The sequence below is a fragment of the Epinephelus fuscoguttatus genome, linkage group LG19, assembly GCF_011397635.1.
Source record: "Epinephelus fuscoguttatus linkage group LG19, E.fuscoguttatus.final_Chr_v1".
Classification (NCBI taxonomy): domain Eukaryota; kingdom Metazoa; phylum Chordata; class Actinopteri; order Perciformes; family Serranidae; genus Epinephelus; species Epinephelus fuscoguttatus.
Window position 1 is genome coordinate 33649813 of NC_064770.1, and position 19937 is coordinate 33669749.

Sequence of the window (19937 nt, forward strand, 5' to 3'; positions counted from 1 at the left end):
ATGAAATGTGGTTGTTGTGTCACTTTTTATGCAGTGAGCCCTGTGGTGAGCATGTTGACAAATGAAAGGCTCTTTTAGTATAATAAGCTGCCATTCTCTCAGACAGTATGTAACCATCTCAATTCAAACGATGTTCAGACTGCGAAGGCCTTTGAGTATCCTAAAAGGTTGTAGACTCAGCAGGTTTGAAACCTTTAAGAACTGACTCTTTGGCCACTTGGGGGCAGCAGATATCAGACTGTGTGAAAACACTCACATATTATAAAGTTCAGATGGTATACTGATATATCAGAGGAGCTTTAAGAGTGACAAAAGAAAATGGAGAAAGTACAAAATGTGTTTTGCTTTTAGTTATCACTACCACAGCTTTTAACATCTTTTTCACAAAACCAGCTACAGAAAATGATTTCATAACTTGTATTAACGGGTCTACAGCTTTGCACATGATTAGTAAAAGAGTATGCATTTAAATTCCCCTCATAACAGGTAAGGCCCATTACAAATGCCATGAGAGACAGTGGTACATAATGAACAGTTCACACTTTAAATTATGGGGTTGTAGAAAGCTTTGGAAATGACTTGTAAACATATGCAGATCATTTGTAACAGGTATGGCAGATCTACCAATGATGTGTCACACATTTACGTGTGATGAATTGTTTAAACTCTATAAATGAATCAGCTGTACTTTCACTCATCATTTAGAACAGATGAGGAACACTCATGAAATAGTTATGATTGCAAATTGCCCATTTTTAGTCTGCACTGCAGTGCTTGCAATTGCCTCTGTAGGCTTTGGGAGGCTGTTTTGGACTAATTAATTCTTGTATGTGTTAAATATCAGTGGATCTCCTGTAACATACTTGCCGGTTTTATAAGCAAGCAAGGGAGAAAATCAATGAATCAATCAATTTTATTTATAAAGCCCAATATCACAAATAACAATTTGCCTCAGAGGGCTTTACAGCATACGACATCCCTCTGTCCTTTGGACCCTTACAGCGAATAAGGAAAAAAGGAAAAAGAGCTTTTAAAAAAAATATTTATTATATATATTATATATTATATATATTATTATATTATATATTTAAATATTTTCACTTTTAATTTAGTTGTTGTTAATTTAAAACATTAATGCAGAATATCAAGAGATAGAGCTGTCCTCTGTAAACAAAGAAAGAAAGAAAAATCATTATAGAGTCTAGTATGGAGCAGGGACGATTCTAGGATCAGAGGTTTAGGGGTGCTGAGCACCCAGAGAGCTGCCCGGCCAGGCAAGATAAATTTCACTGTTTTATACATTTTAACGCAATTTCATTCCCACATTTGTGAAAGAAAAGCACAACACTTTTTGGGAAAGTCTGCGACTAATCCATCAAATCTGATAAAGGTTATTTAAATGCTGAGCCACAGCAAAAGAGGAAGGGATTGGAATCATATGAATGAATGAATGAATGAATGAATGAATAGCCATAAAAACTTAAGGAGGGGTGACCCTGTAACTACTTAATCAGATTACAACAAACGATTTGTAACCAGCACCACCCACCCTTGAATATTTCTCCCCAAACAAGGCACACATTGTCTATTTGAACTCTGCTAATATAGAACACACCACCACCAGAAATGCTGTGTAATACTGTTGCATTAACAGTTCAGAAAAAGGAGGAGGAGATCAGTGTAGGGAGGCCATATCTCTACAGAGGCACAGCACAGACACTGAACAGATTTTCATAAAAACAAGACAAACCTTTCAGTACAGACAGAAGTGATTCATGATCCCGAGAAATCCAGCACAGTGCTCACAGTCTTCCCAAGATTCCTTGACACAAAGGGATTGGTCCTATAAGACTTCCAGCTGCTGTTTGGAGAGGAGGCCTTATCAAAGCTTCTGGAAGAGTGGGGAGTATTCCTGAAAACAAAAGTCATAAAAGAAGCAAACAGCATTTTAAGTTATTTGTGATGATTGAGTGTAATACTTATAGAAGTACAGCAAATTAAAAATAAGGATTGCTTTACATAGTTAACTGTATGACATAAGAGTCTTGCAGCACACTGTTGATAGCCTAAAGGGGTCTTAATGAAAATGAAAATAAAAGCAATACTTTGGGGGAGGCTTAAAAGCTCTGAATCATCAGCCTGAGAATGGCACTTGGTGCTTACACTGCATTGCTGTAGCACCCGGTTATTTAAAGGCCCCCTCCAGCCAGTTTTACTTTCTGTTCAAATGGTTAATGCTTAATATTGCAGCTAGAGTACTGGAAAACAGCAATATGGCATTTGCATTGATTAATTTACTGTTCATCAGAGCAGTAATGAGATAATTTGCAGAGCACACCAACTCTGTCACAAGAGATGATAGAGAGCCAATGAGAGAGAGTGTGTTGAGTGTGTCAGTGTGTTGAGCTATTTTTGCCAAAGGGATTTTGTGTAATTCAGTGTGTTAACGGCAGCCGTTCACCACACATAGGCTATAAATAAAAAAGATACAGAGAAATTGATTCATGCCTTTATTTCAAGCCGCCTCAACTACAGTGACACACTTTTTACTGGCCTCCCAAAAAACACCACTGAAAGACTTCAGCTCGTTCAAAACTCTGCAGCTCAGCTATGAACCAGAACCAAGAGGAGAGAGCACATCAGGCCAGTCTGAGCTGCTCTACACTGACTTCCTGTTACATTTACAATTGATTTTTAAGTTCCTCCTCCTTGTTTTCAAAGCCCTACATGGGCTTGGACCGAGCTACATTGCAAACTCTTTTGCCTCCAGGAACATTGGAGGTTCCCAGCAACAGTCATTAGAAGATCAGGGATGCATCCTTTGTCAGTTACGCCCCAAAGCTATGGAACACACTACCTACAGATATCAGGGAAGCTACCTCGCTAAATATTTTCAAATTCACTTTTAAATCTGTTCACTTTAGCCTGTAACTAGCCTTAACTTTTAAAATTCTATGATTTTATGATGTCATGATTTTATGACTTTATAATCTATTTCATCTTATGACTTTTTTCATTTTTCATGATTTTAAGATTTATGGTTAATCCTCATTTTAAACAGTTTTTTAATGTCCTTGTATATTGAATTGCCATGTCTGTTTTATGTTTCAACGTTGACAGAAATTGTAAGAACATAGTCGGCAAAGAGTATTGCAGTTCTGGGGAAAACAAAACCCGTACTGGACCATAAATCACTGCACTTTCTGTGTTCATCACTTGTACTATTTGACTTACTGTGTAGAAGTTTGGGGCAATACTTACAAAAGCAACTTACAACCGTTATACGTCCTTCAAAAGAGAGCAATCAGGACAGCTCACAGTGTGGGGTACAGGGAACACACCAACACACTGTTTTAAAGTCACATCCATTGAAATTTTTTGACTGCAATAATGTATAATAGGAGGGTTAAAATTTAGGAGAATTTAATTTCAAAAAACAATGTATTCATACAACTAAGAAGAGTCTGTGTATTTCAGTGTTTGGGGTGGACTTGTGAATGGGCAACGTGATGAGCTGAAACAAAGCCCAAATATAAATCAATTTAAAAAACTATTCAAAAAGATATTTTTGGCAGATATATAGATGAGGAAAGGTTTTGTTAGGGGAGTGCATATTTATTTTGTAACACTGGTTGGTACTTGGACTGTAAGTAGACTGGGTTTATTACTCATTTATTTAATTGGGTGGTAAATAGACTGGGGATAGTTGTATATTAGTTGTAAATAAATTTGGGAATTTGTTGAAATAATATACAAGTTTAAAAAAGAAATGTAAGAAAGGGGTAGGGAGTAGGACATAAAGGTTTTACATCTACCTACTCCTTTGCGTACACTGTTATCTTTGTCTTGTTTGTTTTTCATTTTGTTTTATATTTTTGGTTCGAAATGAAGTCATTAATTCATTCATTTATGTCCATGTTATTATAATTATCACGACCAGTCCATACCCATTGGTAGCTTTGTCACCTTCTACCTATGCCAGTCCTCAATGCCTATGTGCAGTTTCACATAGATTGACCACGCCAGTGAGTAGAAAAACGTGGGACAGACAGAATGACTTACTGACAGAATAACACACTGACAGTTTCTGTGATTATGTACAGCATACCATACCATGACTTAGTCATACCAAAATTAGAAACAAACAAACATTGGTCCACAGGGGGAGCCACAGCGATCGGTCGCATTTTAACCATTTGTTGTGATCAACTTTTTATTTCATTTGATTTGATTTAGAAATTACCAAACAGTTCATACAGATAATGAAGTATTGCATATACAACGTGCAAACAATAACACCACAGTCCACAGTGATACAAGACAGGACAAGGACATAGAGTACAAAAACAAGAAAAGAAAGAGAGAAAAACAAAACAAAAAAAAGAAAAAAAAAACAAACAAACAAACAAACAAAAAATAAAATAAAATAAAATAAAAATTAAAAAAAAAACCAAAAAAAAAAAAAATAAACAAGCAAAAGGGGGGGAAAGCTTTGAGGAAGGGGATTAGAGCCATTTTATAAGCGGAAGGATCCTCCATTATCCAAGATATTCTATGTATGTTGTCTTAGTTATGAACTCAATAGTGCTTTGATCTGCTCTCTTACTTGTTCCAGAACTGCTACATTCTCCTGTTTGGCACCATGTATTTTTGCAACTGAGATCTCCAAGTATAAAATATCCACAAACGATGTAAGCCATTGTGGGATGTTAAGTATCTGAGGTTGTTTCCATCTGATTGCTATCAATTTTTTTGCTGCAGTGATGCCGGCTAGGAGAATGCGGCGGTTAGGAACTGAAAGATGACATTCAGAATCATCATTTAACAAAATCAGTGTAGGTGTAAAGGGTAGAGTTTTTCCAATAGTGGTAGACAACAGCGATAAAACTGATCGCCAGAAGGCATTGATTTCAGTACAGTCCCACATTATATGAAGGTATGTGCCTGGGGTTCCCAGAGAACAATATGTACAGTTGGGTGAGTGGTTGGGAGAGAACTTGGCCAGCTTTTGTGGAGTGAGATGGGTTCTCATAACGTAATTGTAATGGATCATTTGATGGTCTGGGTTCCTGGGTTCATTTTAACCATTTGTAAGCATTTTTCTGTTGTTATAGCGCCACCCAGTTCCCAATTAGAGTTAAATTTCTCCAGTCACCTTGAGGCGTCCTGTTCTACATATCTACCAAGTTTAGTAAAAATCAATATGGCGGTTAGGCCTAGATAAGAAATTAGCTCTCTAGCACCCCCATTTTGTTTGATGGGGTCAATAATGGAGGATTCCCCTCAGATTATGTGTGGTCATATGCCTACAAAGTTGCGTGGTGATGGGTGAAACCCTTGAGATGTTATACACCTTTATGTGATGAGCCACGCCCTCCGCAATATTCATTGCCTTATAGTAGGGTGACCATATTTTGATTTCCAAAAAAGAGGACACTCGGCCGGTCACGACTACTTAAATGATACTTGCAGTTTACTCAAAGATGCCTTATCATTTTAATATATTTAAAATTTATATGTATGGATAGAAAATTCAGTTATATTACAAAAAAAAGGCCCCTATAGACGGGACACATACACACACTAGAGTGTGGCGATCCAAGCCCGACGGTAACCGACAGGTCGGGCCGGGTTTGGTCAGAAATGTAGAGCTACATTTTTGACCAAACCCGGCCCGACCCGTTATAGCTATATAAATTGTATTCGGGCTCAGGTCAGATTCGGTCAGCTTTCAGTAAAAATGTAGTCTAAAAATAAATAAAATCCTATTGTCTGTCCTGTTTATTGCTTGGGCACTGTTATTTACGTGACAACACCTGAACATAACACACACAGACACACATTGGCTCTTTCTTTCTACTTCTCTCCTCGCTGGAAGTCTCGGCCCTCCAGCCGGCCACCTCCGCCTTGATTAAACGCTGAAAATAAAATAAAAGAGGGAGACAGGTTTTTCCTATTTTATCTTATTTTGTTTTATGTCTCCATCTCCTCTTGCTGGAAGCGTCGGACCTCCCACCGCCCACTCCTGTCTCAAACACGGAGGTCTTCCTCTCCGCTGAGCACGCCTGGCCTGTTAAATAGCCTGTAACCATAACAACTGTGTGACACAAACTCAGTGCTTTGGTCATTAAATAATGTCGGGCTCAGTTCGGGTTCGGCAGAAATACGCGGCCTGTGCCGCGCTTTAACACACACACACACACACACACACACACACACACACACACGGAAAACCGGACATTATCATCAGTTTATAAAAACCCCCCGGACGCCCCGGACGGGACGTGAAAAGTGGACATGTCTGGGCAAAAGAGGACGTTTGGTCAGCCTACCTTATAGAAGCTCAGTTTTAGTAAGTTTTCCAACTTTTGCCAAGAGGGAACTTTAGATATTGGTCCCTAGATTATGTTCACCCAGTTTCATGCAGACTGCTCAAACTTCCTAGGAAGAGATCGATTTGAAGTGTTTTTCAAAAAATTCGAAATGGCAGAAAATCTATATAACCTGAAGTTATGGGTTCTTGAGGCAAATTTGTTCCTCGTGAGTAGAGGCATCTCTGTGCAAAGTTTCATGTCTCTACAACATACAGGGCATGAGATATGCCCATTCAAAGTTTGCAATTTCAATCGGTTGCTATAGCGCCCCCTTTGGCCAATTGATGTAGGCTAATATTGCTTAATTTGCATCCTCCCATGACCCTCTACCACTGTGCCAAATTTCACATGGATTGACCAAGTCAGTGAGGAGAAAAACGTGGAACAGACAGACAGACAGAGTTTTCGTCATTATATAGTAAGATTATAAATGCCATTATGAAAATAAACAACACAGTAAACTTAGGTGGAGGACACAACTACACTGAGAGGTATAACTAAGGCTATCACGCTACAGTTATGGTAAAATAAAACATAAATAGACAGGCTAGCTTACAGTGATTGAGTGTATCATATTTATAACAGTACACCTGTGCAAGCTTAGTGGATGACATGTGACTTGCAGATTCTACTATAGAGTCACATGTCACCTTCCCATATTAGCAACAACCTTCTTATTTTAAACTTTGAGCACAAAAGTCATTTGTTTAAAAAAAATAAATAAAAAAATTAGGCGAACAATGTGGCTAAATGACACTGTCAGGACATGACTCAGAAAAATATTAAATATAATAAAAATACCAAAATACACTGGAGAGAGGCTTTAAGAGTCAAGTCGCTCATTTTGAAAACGAAACATCAAACTATCAAAATATACACGGACCCTTTCAGTTTTACTTTAAAACTATCATCTGGAGCAGTTTTAATTAAAACTGAAAGCTTGAGACTGAATCAGTGCCTCTGTCCTGTTTTAAGACTAACCTCTTCTTGTATGTGTTAAATATCAGTGGATCTGCTGGTTTAATAATTAATGTCTTTCTAAACAAACATGAACTCTTGTAGCAGCTGTGGCTCTGCAAGTCACAGATATTCAGTGTTGACAGCAGTATGTGCTTGGCAGTGTTTGAGTAGTGTGACCTTTTAGCCTATAACTAAGTCACAAGGTTTCCAGGAAATGGAGCTCCCTTACTTTCACTTTTAGTTTTGTTATTACTGACTTAGCTGTGCGACTTTCACGTGTCCTTTTGTCATCACTGATTTTCAAGTAATGTGCCTGCAGAATTTCCCAGCTCCTTCCACCTATAATAACACCACGTCTACGTCAGATTTGTCAGGGGCAGATGGGAGGGATTTGAGAGGGGCAGACCTAGCGTCACACAGGACACAGGCCTCTGATCTATCTATATATAGAGTGGAGGATACAGCAGCCATATCCACACAGACCAGGCAGAGCGAAGGAGACACAGAACTGTGAGTTTAAATTACATACTGTTTTGCTGAACACTTCAATCTTAGCATACGCGTTTTTTACAACAGACACTGAACTTTTCAAACAACTTGAATTTTATATTGTGATCTGACTTGTGAAGTTATTGTGCTGCTCTGGACTCGTGTGGAAGACATTTTTTCAGAGCACTGGCACAAATACAGACCAATACAGTTTGTCTTTCTATTCTTGTGAGCATTGTCATTAACATAAAGCATGCCCTGGCCCCTTACCCTAATCATAACCATCCTAACTAACTGTCTAACCCCAGCCCTAACCAGAATCCTAACCTAAAACTAATTCTAACCTTAATTTTAATGCCAAGTTTTAACCTTCAAACTCATTTTTTTAAGCATTGAGGGATGGTCAAAATGTCCTCACAATATGAGTTACTTGGGAAGGATGATGAGGAGTTAGTTTTTGAACTGGACTCTTATTTGGGTCAAATGAACTTTCCCCTCCGGCTGGAGTTTAACCCAAAACTACAGAAATATAAGTGATGCTTTTTGAGTTCTGATTGTCTAAATGGGATGGCTAAATGGGTTTCAGTGCTGGTTGGTAAAGATAGTCCCGTGTTTTCCCTCTATTAGCTATTTTTAAAAATTGTTTGTCATGTTTGTTCATCATGAATTATATTTATGACAGAATACACAGAAAGTCATGTAAAGTTTCCCAGCAAGCATTTTTTGGTTTAAAAAATGTCTAATAGCCATCTACATGAAGACCTGACGTCTAGGCTAAATCACAGCTGAATTTGGGCTGTCAGTGAAAATTTGGTAGACGTCTAACCATAGCCAAAGTGTAGACGTCATCAATTATATGGCTATGTAGAGACCATGTCCAAAAAATGGAGATCAACATATTTTAATTACTGTTGACTCTCCATACGTGATTGAATATCATACCGCATGCCATCTGCAATGGCGAAAATTACATTTAATCAATTTCAAAATTAAATCGGCTAGATTTGGGTTACATGTAGCTAGACTAAATTGGAGCTAAATATAGCCAATAAGTTTAAATCACGACTATTGCTTGCTGGGTTGTAACACCCCCTTAAGTCATGCTGAATTGAAAATAAAATTTGCAATGCCTGCAACATTTCACCAGCAGTAAAATCAGCATGATGGATCTGTAATTTGTTGTGCTTTTATTTATTTATCAAACAATTAGCTCAATCAGCTTGAATGGTTATGTGCATTTGCAGTGACAGTTTCTTGTTGTATTTGTCTCAATGCCTTTGTCACACAGTATGTCTGTAAAGATGAAGAGCAGATAAAATGAAGAAAGACGACGATGACAACACAACAGCAGGAGGAGGAGACTCTGAAACTAAATCTGTACCATCTGCAGCCAGTCAGAAAGGTAATGTTTTAACCACTGTGCATCCCTTCACAAAACTTTCCTCCGGTGTCATTAGAAGACAAAAGTTTCTGTCAAAAAATTATTTGAAAATACAACAAACAAAAAAAAGATATATTAATATTATTTTTCTCTGTCACTGAATTTAATCCAACCATGTTCAGTCCTGATCATAACTACCAAATATTCCATCATTTTCAGAATTGTAACCCTTTAAATGCCAGTTTGTTGAGTTAATGTCACTGTTTTTTTTTGTTATGAAAATAAGGTATTTTATATATTGTTTAATTATATATTATTGTTATTATGGCATATTTTTATTTGATAAGCAACATTAATATTTAATGCATTTTTATTTATTTTTTAAACAGTGTCAGATTAAAAAACATTACAAATAACTTTTACTTGTTACCTTGGAGGGCAAAAAATATTACATATTGATATTATTTTCCCTATAGAGATAAATATTTTAACTAACATTGGCTCTGATCATAACTGCCAAACATATATTCATTTTCAGAACTCTAACCCCTTAAATGCCAGTTCTTCAGACAAGATGCTATGTTGGGGTTTTTGAATGTGTATTTTTTTTTTTTTTTCAAATAATACAAATCATATGTGTAAATCTTATTAACCTGGAATGTTTAACTGACCAAAACAAATTCTTTTATGTCTGATCGTGCAATCTGCTTGTTGTTACATCACCCTGCTGTAGACGAGGAGAAGAGAGCAGCTAAAACAGAGGTAAGGATGACATCTTATGGTCCTCAGTTGTCATTGTTCATACAGAAGCATTTCTTTTTTAAATGCTATTTTTCTGAAGTTATGTCAAAGTTCAGCCCTAATACCTGAACCTTCAGCTGAAGATTGGAGCCTTTTGCCTTGTTAGTTTACAGTGAGTTTGAGTCCTTCAACTTCCTGGTTGAACACATGGATGAACTGAAAAAACACTTGCAGAAGAGATTCTTTTTGTCTCATTAAAATATAAACCTGGTTGCATTTAGTCAAACATGTACCTAATGTCAAAAGTTCTAACCTGGTTAACGTATGTTAAATAAAATAATGTTTTCTTAGTGTAATCCAGTGAATGAACCCAGTGATGCTGAACACTCAAAGAATGATGACAGCACAACAAAAGGAGGAGAATCTGTAATCAAGCCTGTACAATCGGCAGATCCTGGGACAGGTGAAATTTTCATGAATATTGCAATAATATGAAAAAGTCAAGAATAAAGCTAATGAAGCGTTTAAACGGGCACTGTGTAGGAATTTCTCCCACATAGTGTTGAGATTGTATATTGCATTTAAACAGATAGCGCACTCTAACGCCTCAGTGTTTCAAGCGCATATTGCAACAACGGTAGCTGCTGTGTACCAAAAAGCTATGATAACATTGATGAAACCATGTCATCCGATATTTCATGGAGTATTCATTCAGGCTGCTACACAGACGCACGCGACGCGAGTTGACAAACCCCCTCCTCACCATGCTGGCTGTGTTTACAATGTAGGACTGTTGGGGCGGGTGTAAATCGAAAACAAACCAACAACTGACAAGTGGCTCAACCTCACACACCTCATCTCTCTCCACCTGGGAAAGGCTACCCCAATGCTGACCCTCGTTTTTTGAAATCGCTGACGTTGCCTTTTTGCCTTTTTTCAAATGCACCGGCACTTGTGACTAGCCTGCTTGCTGCTGCTTTTCGTCACTCTACCTGCAGGAAAAACCGAACTGGAAACCGACAAGTGAAAACGCGAAAGGCGATTCCGTATTTCTCAAGTATGTCCCTGTACGTACCTGTATTTTCAAGATGGTGCATGTACATGATGAGATACCGGTCACAATGTATATGTAAATGAGAATTTCGGAGCTTACGGACATACTTAGATATGCTGATGGAGGTAAATACACGTGCTAGGACACACTTTTGACTGCAAAATTTGTTTGTCTCAAAGAACAACTTAAAGTGTTACACATAGTGCCTTTAATGTTCAAAATAGATTACAGTTATTATAAATAGAAAAACAAGATATCAGTTTAAAAGTATATTGCTCCATCCCTCATATAATACACTTATTCTATTGCAGGTCCCTTAAATATGGATAAGAGTGGTAACAAGGATAAGGTAAGAAACTCCATATTTAATTCATTAAATGTTAAGGATGATTTACTTTATACCTCATTGTATGGTGTTACAATGCTTTACATACAGGACATATTTATTTACTTATTTACAGCAGTCAGTGAAGACTTCTGAAGAGATCAACAGGAAGGAGCAATATCAACGAGAAACTGAAACACTGCTTGGCAGACTTCACCTTCAAGACAAACATCAACAGAAGTTGTCACCAGCAGATTTTCTTAAAGTAGGTCCACCTGTGAAACAGGACCATGAAACATCGGAGAAAGAACTCACTCATACTTTTCTTCAGAGGTTGATGATGTTAGACTACAGAGCCAGATATATTCCTGTAAAACAGGATAGTGATGAGGTGACCCATTCAAAGTCTGTTGAAGCGTCTGACACTGTTGATACAGACAATGATGACTTCAGTCATTTTTATAGCACCACTGTAGACTTTGATCAATCAAAACAAACTCATGTGCATCCAATGGATGTTCAAATGGCAGTATTTCACTGCTCAGACAGCTTTTTGAAGCAGAACATGATTACAAAGCTATCACAATGTCAGTATGCCTTACCTTTGCTTGTTCCTGACCCAGTCACAATGGATATTGAATGTCCTCTGTGGACTTTCAGACAAATAAGAAAAACATGGAAGGTAACTGAAATCAAAGATAATTCAAACATTGTCACCATGAAGAGCATGCCCATCTGCAAAGCTGAGACACCCATGGTGTCATTTCTCCGCCTGGGTTCACTATCTCTGTCTAAGTCACAGCTGATTAACACTTTGATCAATGACCGTCACAGCACCTTCTTCCACAGAAACTGCCCAGGTAGCACCAAGTCTCGCCATCTGATGGATGGTGTGGCAGAGATTGCCTGGTACTGCCCTGCTGGAAAACCCAATGATGCCTTCACTGACTGCATTGCCTTCTGTAATCTTCATGGTGATGCCCAGTTAATTGAAAAACAGCGTGACATATTGACTGAGAAATCTTCAATCAATGTGGTTCTTGTACCAACTCTGGGAAAAGGTGACAAAGGTTCTGCAGTTATGTCAGTCCTTCTCAAGTCTCCGACGCCCCTCATATGTCTCACTGCTGATAGTGAATGTGATGCTGTTGAGAAAATAAAGGGAAAATACATCATGGGTCTCAGGGACAGAAGCCAGTCAGATGTGTCTGAAGAACTGAAAAAAATCATTGGAAGAATTTTGTCAGGACCACATGCATCCTTCCGGCTTGAAACCATGGCTGAAGTCTCTGGAATCAGAGTGGATGAAGATGACAAAGTCTGCCAAAAAGGAAAATCTGCTGCAATGAAAACTGTCAACTTGCTTCAGGGGATGGATGTGTCAAAGATCAAAGATACATTTCTCCCTTGTCAAGGCCAACTGTGGCACAAGTGGTGCAGAATAAACAAAGAACTTTATCACCTCAAAGGACACATTGAGAAAGAGAAATGTAAAAAGCAACAGGAACTGATGCAGATACGACAAAAACAATGCACCACTTCCTGTACTGAAGTAATGAAGTTGTTCATTAAAAGCCTCTCATCTTTGCCATCAAAGGAGAAAGAGTATTTCCTGAAGTGGACTCAGATCTTAGCAGATGCCCTCTCCACAGATGATCTGTGTTTAATTTTACAGAGCTATGATGAAAAGTGGTCTGAGGTCTTGGCTTTGAAAGAGAAGCATGACAAATCTGATCTGTTAAAAAGAAAGCAAACTGAGCTTGAACAAATATCAACAAAACTACAGTCTGCCACTTTCGGTTTGGAGCACATCTTTAGAGAAATGGGACAGATCTATGAAGCCCATGCATCTCTGCAGAAACAAACAAAGATGAGAAAAACTGACTGGTCTAAATACCCTGAGCTGGCTGCAGAGCTGATGATATCAGGACACCCAATGGAGCTGATGGATGGTGATGCAGGTCATGTGCCTTTAACGTGGATCTCTAGTCTTTTAGATGAGGTCATCAAGAAACTGGGCGACAAGAGAGTTTTTGTTTTGTCAGTGCTGGGTGTACAAAGCAGTGGAAAATCAACAATGCTGAATGCCATGTTTGGGTTACAGTTTGCAGTGAGTGCTGGCAGGTGCACCAAGGGTGCCTTCATGCAGCTGGTCAAAGTTTCAGATGAGATCAAGAAAGACTTTGAGTTTGACTACATTCTAGTGGTGGACACTGAAGGACTGCGCGCTCTTGAGTTGGAGGGTAACACCACTCTTCACCACGACAATGAACTGGCAACATTTGTTGTTGGTCTGGGAAACATGACACTGATCAACATCTTTGGAGAAAATCCAGCTGAGATGCAAGATGTTCTGCAGATTGTTGTTCAGGCTTTCATGAGGATGAAAAACATTAAACTTTCTCCAAGTTGTGTGTTTGTTCACCAGAATGTTACAGATATTACAGCTGCAGAGAAGAACATGCATGGAAAAAGACAGCTGCAAGAAAAACTGGACAAGATGGCCCAACTAGCAGCCAAAGAGGAGGTTTGTAATGCTGAGTGCTTCCGTGATGTCATTGCATTCGATGTGCAGAAAGACGTGAAATACTTTGCCCAACTATGGGAGGGAAGTCCACCTATGGCTCCTCCAAATCCAGGGTATAGTGAGAGTGTCCAAGAGCTGAAGAAGTTCATCCTCTCCAACGCTTCACAGTCAGCTGGAATTTTTCTTTCACAGTTCAAAAGCAAAATTCAGGACCTGTGGAATGCTCTGATGAATGAAAACTTTGTTTTCAGTTTCAAAAACACACTTGAAATTGCAGTGTACAGAAAACTTGAGGTCCAGTATGGGAACTGGACCTGGGCCCTGAGGAGCAAGATGTTGACTATTGAGAATGGGCTTTACACCAGGATTGAAAACGGAAAACATGACAAGGTTGAGCTCAGTTATCTACATGAGGAAATGAAGATAACCTATGAAAAAATCAAAAAAGCAATGACAACATACTTTGATGATGACAGAGACAAAGAAATACTGGTTCAGTGGCGAGGACGATTTGAAAGAAAAATCAAGGAGTTTCATGACGACCAAGTGAGAGGAGTCAAAAAAAAACTGGATGAAGTGATTGAGCAGAAAAATGCTTGTAAAAAGCTTGATGATAAGAAGACAGAGTTTGAGAACAAACTGCTACAAAAGAGCAAAGAGCTCGCTCATCAGTTAAAGGACAAGGCAAAAGATGAAGAGGAACTTAAAAAACAGTTCAACTCTGTTTGGAGTGGCTGGGTTAGTGAACTAACTGCAGGCACAAAACCTATTGAGGACATCAACTATAAAAAGGATCAGGCAACTATCCTTCAGGAGCTTGGTTTTGAATGGTCTCTTATAACTGAATCTGAAAGCAGTGGCAGATACAAAAAAATATCAGAGGTGGGTGATTACATTCATCATGTGTGTCTCACCAAGGACAAAGGTCTCTGCATCCCAGGCCAACAATCCCAAGATGATAAGAACGAAAATACGAGCAACGAAGATCAAGGAAGAATGTCAACAATTTGGCAGTCTTTTAAAAAAATGTTCCAATTTAGGCCAACAGATCAAAACAAAGAACATACATCAAGAAGTTCTTTAGTATGTGAAGAACAGGAACTGATCAGATCCCTCATTTACAGTATTGAAAAACAGTCCCTTGATGCAATCAAGGGCAAACCTGTTGCTACAAGAGGCTACAGTCCAATTTACTTCCAAGAAGTGGCCAAAAATGTCAAAGAAAAGGTGAAAGAGTTTGAATCAAAAAGGAAATATGCTGTGAAGAAGGAGTTTACTGTTGATCTTATTCTGTTTGTGTTTGACAAAGCAGGGAGATGGCTTTCAGAGTCCCATAAGAAATTCAGAATGAATAACGATGCAGTCACTTACGTAGAAAGCAAGAAAAAACAATATTACAACATTTTCAGCAGCTTCTGCAGAGGAAGCTCATCTGCTGTTGTGTTTGGAGAACTGATCTGTGAGAAACTGAAGAGTTCCACTGTTGAGGCCGTCTGTAACAAGACTGCTATTGATCTTGCTGGAGAGATGAAGTGCAGTTTCCCAGCATTCAGTGGGAACAGGTTGAACTTGGAGAAACACTTGCTGAAGTCACTGGCTGAGAAAGAGGACTTTGACGATTTTATCACCTACATCCACCACCCAAGGAAGCAAGCAGAGACTTTTATAGAAGAGCAAGTACAGAAATACATCTTCACAGACAATAAAAATAAAGCACGGACAATATTCAAGAAAAATGTTGAAGACATCAATAAGCTTGTGAGTCAAGCTTTATTCACTGCAACAGATAAAGTCAAAACCCAGAGTGGAGACTCAGACATGTGGGTGGAGGAATTTTACAATTTGCTAAAAGATGAGCTGACATTCAACACATTTTGTTGTCAAAACTTCAGTGACATCAATGATTTTGACTTTGTCAGAGAAGAGATAGAGAAAGGCCTTGTATCTGTCATGAAGGAAGTGAGCAGTATCTCACTGGATAAGATGGAGGAATTCAGGATGAAGCCTGATCAAATCCTAATTGATCAACTGTGTAACTGCTGCTGGGCAAAGTGTCCATTCTGTGGAGCTGTTTGTACCAACACGCTAGAAAACCACAGTCCTGACAAACACAGTGTGCCTTTTCATCGGCCCTCTGGGGTAAAAGGATGGCACGATATAGACACAATGGACCTGGACATCAATTTCTGCACAACATCAGTTGCAAGTGATGACTTTTTTTATCCTTATTGGCATTCACATGATTCCTTTCCTTACAAACACTATCAAAGGGCTGGGAAGAAGTATGCAACATGGCAAATTACTCCTGATGAGTCAAAGCTGACATACTGGAAATGGTTTGTATGTCAATTTGAAAAGCAACTGGAAGACCACTATGACTTAAAATTCCAGGGCAGGGGAGAAATTCCTCCTGCGTGGAGAGACCACAGTAAAGAAGAAGCTATTGAAAGTCTGGATGAAATGTACAATCTGTGACTGAGGCAGAAACAACCAAACTCTACTCAGTATAACAGAAATTGTCTTTAACTGTTAAAAAGAAATAGGAGTTTTTGATTTGATTGAAGGAGCGCGACAGTAGCAATATTCAGGATGAAGCCTTCCCCAAGATGACTGAAAGAAACAGCACCTATTTATAATGTGATCAATATGTATCTCAATTTGTTTTGCGGGATAACATTATTTAGTCAGGATTCCTGAAAATGCCATGAAGCAAAGGCGAACACAACAAATGTGTAATTATAAATGGCATGTTTGTTAGCCATTACAGGATGATTATAAAACGAGACAGATCAGAATCAGTCATAGGTTTTTATGCCTCCACGCTGGCAAAAGCTGTAGCTGGAGGGATTATGTTTTCAGGTTGTCCGTCTGTCCATCCCTTTGTCCCATTATTGTAAATGAGATATCTCAAGAACACCTTGAGGGAATTTCTTCAAATTTGCTTCAAATGTCCACTTGGACATAACAATGAACTGACTAGATTTTGGTGGTCAAAGGTTCAGGTCAAAATTACCTTGCGTCTGAATCATTCTCGTGTATGCGGTATCTTAAGAAGGTCTAAGGGGAATTTCCTCAAATCTGGCACAAACGTACACTTTGATGGTAGGGAATTTCTTTAAATTTGGCACAAACACACACCATGCCGCCTGGTTAGTATACCAGCATATATCAATTTCTCACTAGTACTAGTATTATTTCCATGTATTTATTCCAGATATTTAACATTGTAGTATTTTCAAAACATCTCATAAATGGTGAAAAATCATACTGATACAATTTCTATACAGTCGAATAACATTAAATATATGTTGTCTAAACAGTGAAAATTTAACCTTTGTTGGAGGGGATAAAAATTGTAAATGTATTATCTTAGCATCCCTACCTTTACCATGAATGGGCAGTTCAACTGTTGGGTTTAGCATGGCTTTAGAATGTAAAAAAAAAATAATAATAATCAGACTTACACAGTTATTCTGCATAAACTGTTTAACAACAATGAAGTACTTTTATTTTGTAGTAATTACTTAATTTCAACTACATTAGCTTGGCATCACTCCCTTTACTCTAAAACGACAAATGAACTGTTTGGTAGAGCATGTTTAAAAAAGAAATATTTGACCCTATTTGACCTTTATTTATTGTATAAAGTTACATAAGTCTGTTCAGTAAGACCTCTGAAACTAGAACGTCAAAAAACCACATGTCCACCTTTGACAATCCTACCACACAGAGCCCCAATGTCTGGAATGAGTATTTTATTACTGACTTCCTGTAGGAGGTGAACTAAAAAGGCAGAATATTTAAAGACACAGTAACATCTAGTGGACTTGTTTTGCATGACATACATAGTACGAGTACGAGTACGAGTACTTTAACCAAATGGTAGAGATGGGTCAATGAGGTTGGGTGAAGTCACATTTTTGATTCAGATAGTGACTCAAAATGTGCTCTACCGAACAGTTTCAGTGAAAGTTAAAGGTTAAAAAACAACAACAACTTCAAATTTGGTACAAACATCAACTTGGATGCAAGGATGAGCTGATTAAAAAATTGTGGTCAAAGTTCAAGATCCATGTGACCTCACTCACAAAACAAGTTTTTGACAATCACTTAAGAATTCATATGATAACTATGACCAAATCTACACAAATCTCTAATAGAACAAGATGATGAAGTGATGAAATTTTATATCAAAAAGGTCAAAGGTCAGCTTCACTGTGACATCATAATGTTCTGCTGAAACACTTTTCTGGCCATTATTCAACATCATAAGTCAGAAACAAAAGGTTTGATCAGTATCTGGTCAGATACTGAACTGGTGACACTAATCTTGGGTGCCCATCTTGAAACTGTGCTGATTGTATAGATCTTCTGTGCTGCTGAGTTTAAGATGTGTGTGAAGCATCCATGTTTCAGAATATGCACCTTCTTTGCAGCAACATTAGAAGCACTGTCAACTGTTATGGCTTCATATGACTTTGGACAGATGTGGGTATAAACTGTAACTGCAAACTGACATGTTCATACAACTACAAGATGACAAACCAAGTTGTCTAATTAAAAATATGTTTTGCTTTTATTCAAGTAAAGTCATCTTTATTTATAAGGTGCATTTTATACACAATAAAATGCAACACAATGTGCTACCACTTCGAAATGACATATAATAATAAAACAAGTGCAAATGACAAGTAGAGAAAGAATCAGTGCCAAAACATACAAGACACACACACACACACACACACACACACTGAAGAAGTCAGCCATAGACTGTTATGAAGAGAAGTGTTTTTGACTTGCTTTTAAAAGTATTCAGTGTGTGCCTCTCACAGGTCCACAGGCTGGGTGTTTCATCTGCTGGGACATATATGCAAAAGACAGCCTCTCCTGCTTTAGAATTAGTACGAGCAATGGTTGGATGACCTCATGTACTGAAGCGCAGGACCATTTAGAGCTTTGTATACAAGTAACAGGATTTTAAAATCAAGATCAAAACACAGGTAAACAGTTTTTATTTTAGGATGTTTTCTCAAAGTCTAATGTTTTATTTTTAAATGGTGAATGATGATTTGTCTTTCTAAAGTATTTGGAGTATTCAACAATTTTACACTTTTGAAAAAGAAATGTCAGTCTTGTGAAAAAAATGAATGTTTCATTTTAGTGCAATAAATAAGCCCTTCATACAGTCATTGGAGTGTCCGTCTCCTTTGTTATTGATAAGCATTTGAAGAAGACCCGATTTTCTTTTGGCACACTCTCAAAAATATGGCTAAGTCCTGTCACATACTAATTTAAGTATGTTTAATCTTTATGACCCAAAATCACAAATTGTGGGAAATTTTGTCAGCAATTTTTAGTTTTAGTCTTAGCGCTGGACATTTAGTCTCGCCTTCAAAGAAAACCTTAAACATTTTAGTTTAATGTAAGCCGGTAAAAACACATGACATTTTAGTCACTGAAAGACTGGAGAGATGATTGTTTTACATACAACATTTTAGTCTAGTTTAAGTGAAGACCAAGAGTGAGCATTTTAATCAAACTTAAAAAAACTGCCTTTAAATATGATTTCATCCGATTCATTTAAGGCTAAAAGAAAATTAGCCATAAAATGACAGGCTGTATGATTAAGACTGCAGCTTTGCAGAGAGGGTGTCTGGGCTGATGTTGTTCTGATTTACATATTTATCTTTGTACAGACATGATTATGAATTATTATGAAGACAGTAAACAACAACAACAACAACAAAATACATTGCTGTCCTTTTTTAGGCACAGTTACAAACTGGTATATTCATGTGTTTATAGTAGATTGTACACTACCTATCATAACTTTTAAAAGAACACAATTGTAATGTTGATGGGGATGATTTCGATTTAACAGGCTGTTCAAATATGTTTTGTGGCTAGAGAGAGAGATTTGGCATTGCATGATTTGTGAGAGCTTTTCTTTGCCCCTCCACTCCTTTAAATCTCCCCTCCCAGACAGCTATGACAACACAGCAGCAGGAGGAGGAGAGTCTGAAATCCAATCTGCAGCAGCAACGCAAATAACAGAAATATTTGGGGAAAGGTTTAGAGGCCCTGAA

The 19937-nt window shown here is 38.0% G+C and overlaps 2 protein-coding genes and 1 long non-coding RNA gene across 17 annotated transcripts in view; 2 read left to right on the top strand and 1 right to left on the bottom strand.

Annotated features, from left to right (window-relative positions):
- The window catches only part of LOC125879940 (uncharacterized), a 105873-nt gene that overhangs the window by 46412 nt on the left and 39524 nt on the right, over positions 1–19937 (bottom strand). The gene's annotated exons all lie outside the window — the stretch shown is intronic.
- LOC125879893 (interferon-induced very large GTPase 1-like) overlaps positions 1–19937 on the top strand; it is an 83197-nt gene that overhangs the window by 42525 nt on the left and 20735 nt on the right. Inside the window, exon 7 of one of the 2 annotated variants that reach the window (XM_049562034.1) lies at positions 14242–16104. In XM_049562034.1, the coding sequence (XP_049417991.1) occupies positions 14242–16104 (1863 nt within the window). Of the gene's footprint in view, positions 1–14241; positions 17264–19937 lie in introns of those variants that run through there. The other variant, XM_049562033.1, reaches the window with a different exon arrangement.
- LOC125879887 (interferon-induced very large GTPase 1-like) overlaps positions 1–19937 on the top strand; it is an 82540-nt gene that overhangs the window by 26890 nt on the left and 35713 nt on the right. For 2 of the 14 annotated variants that reach the window (XM_049562015.1, XM_049562019.1), the window contains one exon: positions 11716–12941. The exons of 11 other annotated variants lie outside the window; for them this stretch is intronic. In XM_049562015.1, the coding sequence (XP_049417972.1) occupies positions 11716–12941 (1226 nt within the window). Of the gene's footprint in view, positions 1–7778; positions 7845–9111; positions 9226–9937; positions 9967–10296; positions 10409–11310; positions 11349–11460; positions 12942–19937 lie in introns of those variants that run through there. One more of the 14 variants, XM_049562025.1, reaches the window with a different exon arrangement.